We start from the raw sequence: 12,625 nt of genomic DNA, 5'->3' as shown, positions 1-12,625 counted from the left end.
GTCTGCGTTTTGCTGCAGAAAGTCTGTGCTGACGCCGATCGCAGGATCCGCAATACATATCCCTTCATAGACCGGCCTTTCCTGCAGGGACCTGGAAAAAGGTCACAATGTGATGTATAATATTAGCAGCGCAGTACCGGATAATGCGGCCGCTTCCTGGCAGCGCCGCTCCTGTAGAGCACATCATTACAGCCCGGCAGCCCACCTCCTTCTCCGCGGATTGCGGGGAGCTTATTATATTCTTACCTGCTTATTACTATAAACTTCTACAACTGCCCATTAAACAAGCCTCCCTCCAGCCGCCGCGCAGACATTAACGACGGACAAAATTAAGGAGCACATTTCCGGGTGCCCATTTGGTATTTTTGTCACATTTGTTCTTATATTAATTGGCTGCTAAAAGCCCCGGCAGAGCGGAGGGGGATCATTAGGCGAGCCCCCCACCGTGAGCGTTTACTGCTCTGGTGTGACGATGCTGCGGCACAGTTGCCTTTACGTCGCCGCTTGTGTCGCGCACTTCTAATACTTTAACCAGGTGACCCTCTTAACGTGGCAGGGCTGCTATTTGGAATTTAAAATAAAATTGCCCGTAGCGGCTCCATTATGTATCGGAGGTTAAAAAATTAATTTGCATCCTGGTTCCGCTGCTTGTTCTGTCTCTGCGTTCCTTTTGTTCGATATTTAAAGAGCCGGTACACCGCTCTCAAAAAAGAAAAAAAAAAAAAAATCAAATAAACTACCCTTTGTAGGAATTCCCTAGGGAAGGAAACATCATCTCGTACTAATATGTCCTGTAGGTGGCGCCGCTGCTTCATTTTCAGCATTGCCTGATATAGGCCCATTGGGGGGGGGGCACAAAAACTACTGCGCCTGAATGCAGCTGAAGTCGCCCGTATGACGGCACCCACACGGCAGAGTTCTGAAAACGCAGTCAATAGCGATGAGGAAAGGCCGAGACGGCTTCAAACTTTATACTTCAGCCCAAAACTTCAATCCTTTAGTTCTACTCCAAGTTCACAATGAGGCGCAGAGATGACAGAAGAGCGAAGCCTTTTAAGCTCAAAACCATCTAAGGCCTCGTTCAGGCAGGATTAACCCCCTGGATCAGCCCCATCATCCATGGCAGACCGGCGGGCATCCTTTATATACCCGCAGCAGATTTGCATTTTTAAAATGCCAGAGATCCACATGGAGACTCCGTGTCAGTGGACACTGCGGAAAAGCAAATACAGTAGCAAGAATAAATAAGTGAACCCTTTGGACTTCCCTGGATTTCTGCTTTGATGAGTCACAACTATAGACAACCAGTGTAACACACAGACATCATGTACCACACGGCGCAGGGATACATCGTACATGAGCCTCGGCCATAGTAACTCTGAAGAGCTCATTGGCCAAAATTATTTCCATGAAGCAGATGAGATTGGTGGTGCGGGAGAAAGACCCACAGACGGGGCCCCCCACAGACGGGGCCCCCCACAGACGGGGCCCCCCACAGACGGGGCCCCCCACAGACGGGGCCCCCCACAGACGGGGCCCCCCACAGACGGGGCCCCCCACAGACGGGGCCCCCCACAGACGGGGCCCCCCACAGACGGGGCCCCCCACAGACGGGGCCCCCCACAGACGGGGCCCCCCACAGACGGGGCCCCCACAGACGCCTCCGTCCATGTGAACTCTATTAGAGAAGTACTGGCTAAAAATGGTGATCCTGGAAGGAAGCTGCTGCTGGACAAAACAAACACTGTGGCCCATCTCGGGTTTCCACGTGACGAGCTGATGTCCCACAATGCTGCTGGGAATGTTCTATGGATGGAGGAGACAAAAGTGCAAGTTTTTAGCAAAAATGCACAACACTGAAGAAAGAACAGTAAATACCACACCAACACCCAACTGTGGAGTCCGGTGGAGGGGGCACCGCGGCCCAAAGCTATGGTGGAGGGAGCAATATAGTTTAGCCATATGGTAGAGGAAGCTTCATGGTCTGGGGCTATGGTGGATTGGGCATCATGGTCTGGGGCTATGGTGGATTGGGCATCATGGTCTGGGGCTATGGTGGATTGGGCATCATGGTCTGGGGCTATGGTGGATTGGGCATCATGGTCTGGGGCTATGGTGGATTGGGCATCATGGTCTGGGGCTATGGTGGATTGGGCATCATGGTCTGGGGCTATGGTGGATTGGGCATCATGGTCTGGGGCTATGGTGGATTGGGCATCATGGTCTGGGGCTATGGTGGATTGGGCATCATGGTCTGGGGCTATGGTGGATTGGGCATCATGGTTTGGGGCTATGGTGGAGGGGGCATCATGGTTTGGGGCTATGGTGGAGGGGGCATCATGGTTTGGGGCTATGGTGGAGGGGGCATCATGGTTTGGGGCTATGGTGGAGGGGGCATCATGGTTTGGGGCTATGGTGGAGGGGGCATCATGGTTTGGGGCTATGGTGGAGGGGGCATCATGGTTTGGGGCTATGGTGGAGGGGGCATCATGGTTTGGGGCTATGGTGGAGGGGGCATCATGGTTTGGGGCTATGGTGGATTGGGCATCATGGTTAGGGGCTATGGTGGATTGGGCATCATGGTTAGGGGCTATGGTGGAGGGGGCATCATGGTTAGACACTTGCTCCTCAGGCCCAGACACTTTGTGATCACGAAGGGAACAGGTAATTCTAAGGTGGATCAGAACATCTTACAGGAGGATGTAAGGGCCATCCAGGACCTCAAGCTGGAGAGATAGGGGGTGGTGCAACAGGAAATGACAACACAAGGCATCCCAAAAACATTGGTGAACTGAAACACATGTAGAGGATGGAGGATACAGCTGGGTGTTATTAGTTACATTGTGTTTGTCTATAGTTGTATCATAGCTACAATCTGACCTCATTGTATTAGTAATCAATGCAGAAATCCAGGTCATTCCAAAGGGTTCACTTACTTTCCCTTAGAGCTGTAAGCAATAAAGCAGCCCGATTTCTGCGGTTGGCACGTGCCGCCTGCGACCGCCACCTCTGGCTGAGCTCCCCGGCCCCCGTCTCGCGGACATGAAGGGATCTGAGGCGCTGCTATGAAACGTTTGGCTGGACCAGATATTTCTGTTGTGCACGTCCCCCACATCATTAATATCCGCGTCTTTATCCCAAAAGCGCATTTCAATCTTTTTTTAATACGATTTTGGATGTCAACAGTTTTGCAAAATCTTTGAAGGAAACTGTCAGCAGTTTTATGCGGCACGAACCGAGGGCAGCCAGAAATCCCGACGGCTCCTCCATTGCAGAGAGCAAGGATTTACTGAGAGGCGCTTCAATCAAAACATAGCTTTACATAAAAGATAGGCAAGGGGAGAAGTGGCCACTAGGTGGCGCCACTGTGACTTCTCTCTGCCAAATGTCTGATTGACAGGTCTCTCCCTATATGCAAAATAGGAAAGATCTTTCAATGAAGCCAAGTCAGGCAATGAGAAGCCAGAGGAGAGCCACCTAGTGGCCATCACTACCAATGCCGACGTCTTTTTTTTTTTAACGATGACTTCTCTGAACGCCGCGCAATTCACAGTAAGGGTGAATATTCACATAGTGGAAATGCTCAGGTTTTCCATGTGGATTTGCGCAGTACAGAGCAGGTGGATGAGACTTTAACACCCGCCTCATACGCTATGGAAATCATAAATTCACCAGCAGCGCGGCCGACGCAACTTTAGACTAACGACTAACTAGTCCCCATAGTGCATTGCTGGTGTTAAACTACTAACGTTCTATACAGGCTGTCTGATTGGCAAGCGCTAATCACGTGATCAGCACTGGCCAATCAGAGCGGTGCACAGTGTGCATTACTAGATGGACATTGTGGAAGCCATCTTGGAAGGCCAAATGCAGCACCAGGAATGGGCAGATCGGACAGACAGCAGAGGAGGACAAGTTCAGGTAAAATCTGCCGCACCAGTTCTGTGGTCCTCGCACAGAAATCAGTCCCCAAATCGGAGGGTCGCGTTCAGATCTCAGCCAATTGCCTCACAGCATCATCTCCACCAGAACCCATTTTTCGACATTGTGCGCACTTACCCTAAAACAGTTCTCCATGGGAGGGCGCACGCACTGCTGTAGAGTCACGTTCACAGACCGGGCACAGATGGCCAAGGGCAGCGAGGGAGCGGGCAGCCGGGTAAGTATTAGGGTAAGTTCACATGGCGGAATTTGCAGCTGAATTTTCAGTGTGAATTCCACCCCTAAAAACCGCATCAAAATCGTTGCGGCTGAGCAGGTATGGCCCTGCGAATGGGCAGACCGTGTGGAATCAAGTCCCGAAAAATCATGTTTCCACGTCGAGAAGTGTGAACATGCCCTAAGAGGTCTCTGCCGCCCCTGTCCTATGAGCAGCATGGCTTACTTTATGGTACTTAGGGGATGTGACAGGTCCCCTTTAATAGGCTGACACAGGAAGCACAGTATACAGCAATACTAAAGTAGTGCAGTATATTGTACAAGCGATTAGACGTCGTAGGATCAAATCCCCAGTAGGGACTAAAAACCAAGACAAAAAAAAAGGGATTTCTAATTTTTATCGAAAAACTAAAAAAGTTTTTAAAAAGTTTCAAGCCCCTCTCCCTCCCATCTGTTGTGTATAAATGTATATCTACAGTATATAAATCTAGTTGTTATCACTGCATCTGTAAAAGTCCTATTAAAATATCAGGTTTATCCTGCACAGTGAAGGCCATCAAAATAACATTTTTACCGACAGGAGCGCACCCGTTCTACAAGATGGAGCCGATACAAACGAGGACGCGGCCCGCAAAACAACAAAAAATTGTTGTAGTTACAAGATGGCAGCAGGATTTTTTTTTTAACCTTGTTTTTTAAGCAGTACAACGTACAAACGATGCAAATCTGGTATTCCCATAATCGTAGTAAAGCTCGGGATAAAGGTAACGCCATTGTTTACCATACTGTGAGCACGACAAAAACAAACATGACCCCCAAAAACTGTGCAATTGGCATTTTTCCCTATTTTACACCAAGGGAAAAAAAAAAAATCTTAAGTTTTTCAATATCTTATATTCGTGTACTTTTGGAAAACCCAGCCTGCACCACCGAAAACAAGCCAGCATGCGGCTAAATCCCTGGAAGAAAAGGGTTATGGGTTCTTGGAATTGGGAAAAAAAGAAAATCCGAAAACACCTGAACAATGGCTGGTGTGGAAGGGGTTAAAGTACGATCAGGGTTTCAGTTTTTTCCCCATCAATACTACAAGTGACGCCGAGAGCCCAATAGGATCCATCCCCCGTGCCGCTCCAGCGTCGGTCTCTGATCTGGTTTGCATGCCCCTCCGTAGTGTGCGGCTCTAACACATCGGTCGCTATGCTATAACCGGAGCGGTTGGCGTCTGCATGGAAGCACGGCGTTCGCCCCTTACGATTCGTGGACATTCAGTGTGATCCTAATGGACTTGGAATAAAATACCGAAGTTGTGACGTTGGCAGTGGCGCAGAACCTCGTCCGTCCCGATTCACCTGCAGATGTCGCAGCGGCTGCTCTAGAAGCGCCCGCAGCGCTCGTCACGCAACGCTCTACAGATCCTGAATGACTACATCACAACACAGATCTGTTTGTCAAAGTTCACTTTGTCTTCTCACCTCTGGTGTGTCAGTCTTAACTGTAATTCTGGCATTCTATTCACGAAGCTCAGGAAGAACAGTGCAGAGTAAAAGTGCCTGTATTATAGTACATTGTATGGTGAGAGGTCAGCTGAAAAACAGATTAGACACAATCTAGTCTGATTATTCGCACTAGCGCTGCTACATCTGTGGCGGCAATAAACGGGGCCCCCTGGAATAGACGTTTAAAAGGGTACGTTCACCTTTGGAACAAACTAAACAAAGAGCGGTGCAGACGAGCGGCTCGGAGTCTCCAGGCAACCTGACAGAGGTTGAAAAATGGGGGGAAGAAAATGCAGCGTCCACATGTGCCGAGCGGAGAGACCCATAAACACCGGCGCAAACCTGACACCGCTGCCAAAGACACCGCTACTAAATACTGAAGTCAGGGGCGAGAAGAATTATGCATCCAATTACTGTGCCTTCGTGTAATGATTGCTGATCACTTTTCAACTTCATATCAACATGTAGGTCACCTCCCATCACCGATCGCCAATCTACATATATAATTAACCCCTGAAGTGGAGTCACTGAGTACATACATTACTTATCCTGTATTATACTCCAGAGCTGCACTCACTATTCTGCTGGTGGAGTCACTGTATACATACATTACTTATCCTGTACTGCTCCTGAGTTACATCCTGTATTATATTCCAGAGCTGCACTCACTATTCTGCTGGTGGAGTCACTGTATACATACATTACTTATCCTGTACTGATCCTGAGTTACATCCTGTATTATACCCCAGAGCTGCACTCACTATTCTGCTGGTGGAGTCACTGTGTACATACATTACTTATCCTGTACTGATCCTGAGTTCCATCTTGTATTATACCCCAGAGCTGCACTCACTATTCTGCTGGTGGAGTCACTGCGTACATACATTACTTATCCTGTACTGATCCTGAGTTACATCCTGTATTATACTCCAGAGCTGCACTCACTATTCTGTTGGTGGAGTCACAGTGTATATACATTACTTATCCTGTACTGATCCTGAGTTACATCTTGTATTATACTCCAGAGCTGCACTCACTATTCTGCTGGTGGAGTCATTGTGTACATACATTACTCATCCTGTACTGATCCTGAGTTACATCTTGTATTATACTCCAGAGCTGCACTCAGTATTCTGCTGGTGGAGTCACTGTGTACATACATTACATATCCTGTACAGATCCTGAGTTACATCTTGTATTATATTCCAGAGCTGCACTCACTATTCTGCTGCTGGTGGAGTCACTGTGTACATACATTACTTATCCTGTACTGATACTGAGTTACATCCTGTATTATACTCCAGAGCTGCACTCACTATTCTGTTGGTGGAGTCACAGTGTATATACATTACTTATCCTGTACTGATCCTGAGTTACATCTTGTATTATACTCCAGAGCTGCACTCACTATTCTGCTGGTGGAGTCACTGTGTACATACATTAATTATCCTGTATTATACTCCAGAGCTGCACTCACTATTCTGCTGCTGGTGGAGTCACTGTGTACATACATTACATATCCTGTACAGATCCTGAGTTACATCCTGTATTATACTACAGAGCTGCGCTCACTATTCTGCTGCTGGTTGAGTCACTGTGTACATACATCACCCATCCTGTACCATACCTAGAGGTATAATCTATGCTGCAGGGACCCCGGATTATGCGCCAACTATATTTATATGAGACATAAGTTACATTTCTACGGTATACGGACAGCGGGGCCGTCGAGAAGGTCTTATTTGTTTCCGCCAGTTTTACCGCGCCTGTTAGGGGGTTACAGTAACAGAGCGCGAGTCAACGGCGGAGCTTTGAAAGCGGACTAATTATCGGCTGCAGTGGTGGAGCCGAGGCCCCGCGAGGCTTCATCATACTCATCCGTCACAGAGACTGATTAGGTCTCCAAATTTCTGAAGACGTTTCTGTAACTAACAGGTCCCCGACGAGCGGCGGATGAGGCAGCGATCAGCAGAATACGGGCTGCGCTACAAGCCAGAGACAATGTATCCGGAGCGGAGTACCAGGTTACTAAGTACAGTAAAACTGACATACGGGCGACTACCGGGGGCATCCACCGACATACGGACGACTACCGGGGGCATCCACCGACATACGGACGACTACCGGGGGCATCCACCGACATACGGACGACTACCGGGGGCATCCACCGACATACGGACGACTACCGGGGGCATCCACCGACATACGGACGACTACCGGGGGCATCCACCGACATACGGACGACTACCGGGGGCATCCACCGACATACGGGCGACTACCGGGGGCATCCACCGACATACGGGCGACTACCGGGGGCATCCACCGACATACGGGCGACTACCGGGGGCATCCACCGACATACGGGCGACTACCGGGGGCATCCACCGACATACGGGCGACTACCGGGGGCATCCACCGACATACGGGCGACTACCGGGGGCATCCACCGACATACGGGCGACTACCGGGGGCATCCACCGACATACGGGCGACTACCGGGGGCATCCACCGACATACGGGCGACTACCGGGGGCATCCACCGACATACGGGCGTCTACCGGGGGCATCCACCGACATACGGGCGTCTACCGGGGGCATCCACCGACATACGGGCGTCTACCGGGGGCATCCACCGACATACGGGCGACTACCGGGGGCATCCACCGACATACGGGCGACTACCGGGGGCATCCACCGACATACGGGCGACTACCGGGGGCATCCACCGACATACGGGCGACTACCGGGGGCATCCACCGACATACGGGCGACTACCGGGGGCATCCACCGACATACGGGCGACTACCGGGGGCATCCACCGACATACGGGCGACTACCGGGGGCATCCACCGACATACGGGCGACTACCGGGGGCATCCACCGACATACGGGCGACTACCGGGGGCATCCACCGACATACGGGCGACTACCGGGGGCATCCACCGACATACGGGCGACTACCGGGGGCATCCACCGACATACGGGCGACTACCGGGGGCATCCACCGACATACGGGCGACTACCGGGGGCATCCACCGACATACGGGCGACTACCGGGGGCATCCACCGACATACGGGCGACTACCGGGGGCATCCACCGACATACGGGCGACTACCGGGGGCATCCACCGACATACGGGCGACTACCGGGGGCATCCACCGACATACGGGCGACTACCGGGGGCATCCACCGACATACGGGCGACTACCGGGGGCATCCACCGACATACGGGCGACTACCGGGGGCATCCACCGACATACGGGCGACTACCGGGGGCATCCACCGACATACGGGCGACTACCGGGGGCATCCACCGACATACGGGCGACTACCGGGGGCATCCACCGACATACGGGCGACTACCGGGGGCATCCACCGACATACGGGCGACTACCGGGGGCATCCACCGACATACGGGCGACTACCGGGGGCATCCACCGACATACGGGCGACTACCGGGGGCATCCACCGACATACGGGCGACTACCGGGGGCATCCACCGACATACGGGCGACTACCGGGGGCATCCACCGACATACGGGCGACTACCGGGGGCATCCACCGACATACGGGCGACTACCGGGGGCATCCACCGACATACGGGCGACTACCGGGGGCATCCACCGACATACGGGCGACTACCGGGGGCATCCACCGACATACGGGCGACTACCGGGGGCATCCACCGACATACGGGCGACTACCGGGGGCATCCACCGACATACGGGCGACTACCGGGGGCATCCACCGACATACGGGCGACTACCGGGGGCATCCACCGACATACGGGCGACTACCGGGGGCATCCACCGACATACGGGCGACTACCGGGGGCATCCACCGACATACGGGCGACTACCGGGGGCATCCACCGACATACGGGCGACTACCGGGGGCATCCACCGACATACGGGCGACTACCGGGGGCATCCACCGACATACGGGCGACTACCGGGGGCATCCACCGACATACGGGCGACTACCGGGGGCATCCACCGACATACGGGCGACTACCGGGGGCATCCACCGACATACGGGCGACTACCGGGGGCATCCACCGACATACGGGCGACTACCGGGGGCATCCACCGACATACGGGCGACTACCGGGGGCATCCACTGACATACGGGCGACTACCGGGGGCATCCATGGCATCTCTGCGGGCCCAGCAACAGACACCGGTGGGAACCGCCATTCAACTCATATGCTGGACCACCAGGGGAAATTCTGCTAATCCAGCATGGAGGTTTTTTTTTTGCGCGCTCTGACCAGAATTTCTCAACTGTCAGATTAAAGGATTTGCACTGTATTTTAACCCCTTAACACCCGTGCTGTTTTGGGCGTAATGACCACCACCATTTTTCTTGCCTCTGCTGGTGAAACGGCTAATTAGATTTTAGCTTATTAACCCCTTCCCTCCCCATGACGTAAGGGTACGTCATGGGAGCGGGGTACTTACCGCAAAATGACGTACCCTTACGTCATAGGAATAGTGCAAGATCATGACTGATCTCGCGCTATCCCGCAACAGGAACCGCCTGTCAGTCATAGCCAGCCTCCCGCTGCAGCAGCATGGGAGCATAGGAGATGCGCGCCCCCCCCCCCGCTGTTAACCCCTTCCCTGCCGCGATCTATATAGATCGCGGCATAGGAAGGCTTCACAGAGGGAGCGCGCTCCCTCTGTAAAGTTGCTGTGCTCTCGCGATATCGCAGTATCGCAGAGAGTCCGGCCTGTTGCTATGGCAACAGGACGCCAGATACTGGCGTCCTGTGTTGCCAGTGCCTGGGATCGCTGTATAAGCGATAAGGCATGGCAAGACAGAAGTCCTGCCATGCCTTATCACAGCGATCACCAGTGCTGTGCTCTAAGTCCCTCAGAGGGACATAGATGGTGTAAAAAAAAGATAATAAAAAGGTGAAAAAAAAAAAGAAAAAAAATGTTAAAAAAAACCCCACACCTTTTTTAGTGCCTTTTCTCATATTAGCATAAAAAAGGTAAAAATTGGCACATATTGGGTATTGACGCGTCTGTAACGATGTGAACAATAAGTTGAACATGCTTTTTATTCTGCATGGCAAAAAGCGTAAAAAAAAATGCAATAAAAGTGATCAAAAAGGCCGCATATTCACTAAAATGGTACCAATATAAACTACAGTTTGGCTGCCTGCAGACGAGCGGAAATCCCGCCGCGGGATTTCCGCCGCTGAAAGTCTGCATAGGAGTGCATTACAATACGCACTCCTATGCAGACGGCCGCGGTTTGGCCGCGCGAAATCTCGCGCGGCAAACAAACCGCGGCATGTTCTAATTTTCTGCGGGGCACGCACTCACCCGGCCGCCGGCTCCGGTCTGCGCATGCGCCGGCTGCGCGGCAGCCGGCACATCAAAGAGCCGGGGCCGCCAGGCGCGGGTGAGTACGCGCTCGTCCCTGCAGGCTCTGGGGTCGGATCGCGCGGCGAGATTTCTCGCTGCCGGATCCGACCCGCTCGTCTGCAGGCGGCCTTTGTCTCGCAAAAAATAAGCCCTCCCAGAGCTCCGTACATAGAAAAATACTAAAGTTATAGGACTTTGAAGGCAGCGATATAAAAAAACAAACAAACAAACAAAAAAAAAGGGGGGGGGGTTTATTGCAGAAAAAATATAAAAATGTTGGTATTGTTGTAACCGTACCGACCCGCAGAAAAAATGTATTGTGTCATTTATGCTGCCGATTAACGCTGTAAAAAAAATTTTAAAAATCTATGGCAGAATTGATGTGTTTTCTCTCCCTGTTATCATAAAAAAAAATAAATAACAGTTTTACAGTCTATGTACCCAAAAGTGGCATCGATAAAAACTACAGTTTGCCACACAAAAAACAAGTCCTCATACGGCCGCGTCGGCGGGAAAATAAAAAAGTTAGGACTTTTGAAAAATGGAGATGAAAACTGCTAAAAATCGTTGTGTCCCTAAGCCCAAAATAGGCCGCGTCATTAAGGGGTTAAAGGCTCCGGACTCCTTTAGAGAAAGGATTGTTTCTTCTTTAATTGAATTCATGTATTTTCGGCCGACATTTGAATATATATATATATATAAAGTATTTTGCGCGGCTCGTCTTCAGCAGGTTCTGCACATCACTGTATATAGAAGCTGCGGGCGTTTTCACACGAACGTATTTGTGCTACGTATTAGGCAGCGAATAGAACTCATTGGTTTCCGCCGCCTCGCTCACATGAGGGTATTCTGCACACGTATAAACATACACGGCAGGCTCTATATTCATGCATATAGCACATTAAACCAATTAAACCTGACCGCCATTGAAATAAAGGTGAGCGCGCTTGTGGGGTTCTTCGCACGTGGAAATACGCAGGGCATGCGCACACAAAAAAAGTGAAATCTACACAAACACGCACAAAAATACAGCGCCCATCATGAAAATGCCCAGCGTAAACACACATGCTGGGGAAGGAACACAGATCAGCGGCTAGTAAACCGATTCTCATTCAGGAATCTTTGGCGCTCTCATTGAAATCAATGGGGCGCAGTGCGCCTGCCTGAAATTAGCTTCCTCATTCAGGGATCAACCGGGTCCCCGTTCTTGTGATCAGTGGAGGTCCCAGCAGTCAGACCCCCCACTGATCAGCTAGTTATCCCCTATAGACGGGATGGGGGATAACATGTTGGAACCGGAATACCTCTTTAATTTAACCTGACTATTCCAAAAGATGTTTAAAGAATTAAAGGGATCTTGGACAATCCATCTGGGCACGCCCCGCACTATTAGGTCTTACCGGCCAAAGGAGCGTCTCCGGTCCTCGTCTTTCCGTGAAGCTGATGTAGAGCTGAGGCTTCTTTTGAACCCTAAATATAAGAGGGAGAAGGTAGAGCAAATACGGAGTCAGGCTGTATAACAGTTGAAGACAAAGTAATATATGTAGCAGTGCCATAATAGCTTTAACAGAGGGGTCTGGCTTAGAAGACCCTCT

General features: G+C 51.3%; 1 protein-coding gene across 2 annotated transcripts in view; it reads right to left on the bottom strand.

Moving 5' to 3' along the window:
• Positions 1-12,625, bottom strand: part of CLIP4 (CAP-Gly domain containing linker protein family member 4) — a 61,254-nt gene that overhangs the window by 5,450 nt on the left and 43,179 nt on the right. For both annotated transcript variants that reach the window (XM_066595111.1, XM_066595112.1), the window contains one exon: positions 12,431-12,500. In XM_066595111.1, the coding sequence (XP_066451208.1) occupies positions 12,431-12,500 (70 nt within the window). The remainder of the gene's footprint in view (positions 1-12,430; positions 12,501-12,625) is intronic.

This window comes from Eleutherodactylus coqui, chromosome 3 (genome assembly GCF_035609145.1).
Source record: "Eleutherodactylus coqui strain aEleCoq1 chromosome 3, aEleCoq1.hap1, whole genome shotgun sequence".
In the NCBI taxonomy this organism is placed as follows: Eukaryota; Metazoa; Chordata; class Amphibia; order Anura; family Eleutherodactylidae; genus Eleutherodactylus; species Eleutherodactylus coqui.
Note: the sequence above shows the minus strand (reverse complement) of the source record. Positions and strands in the feature narration are given on the sequence as shown.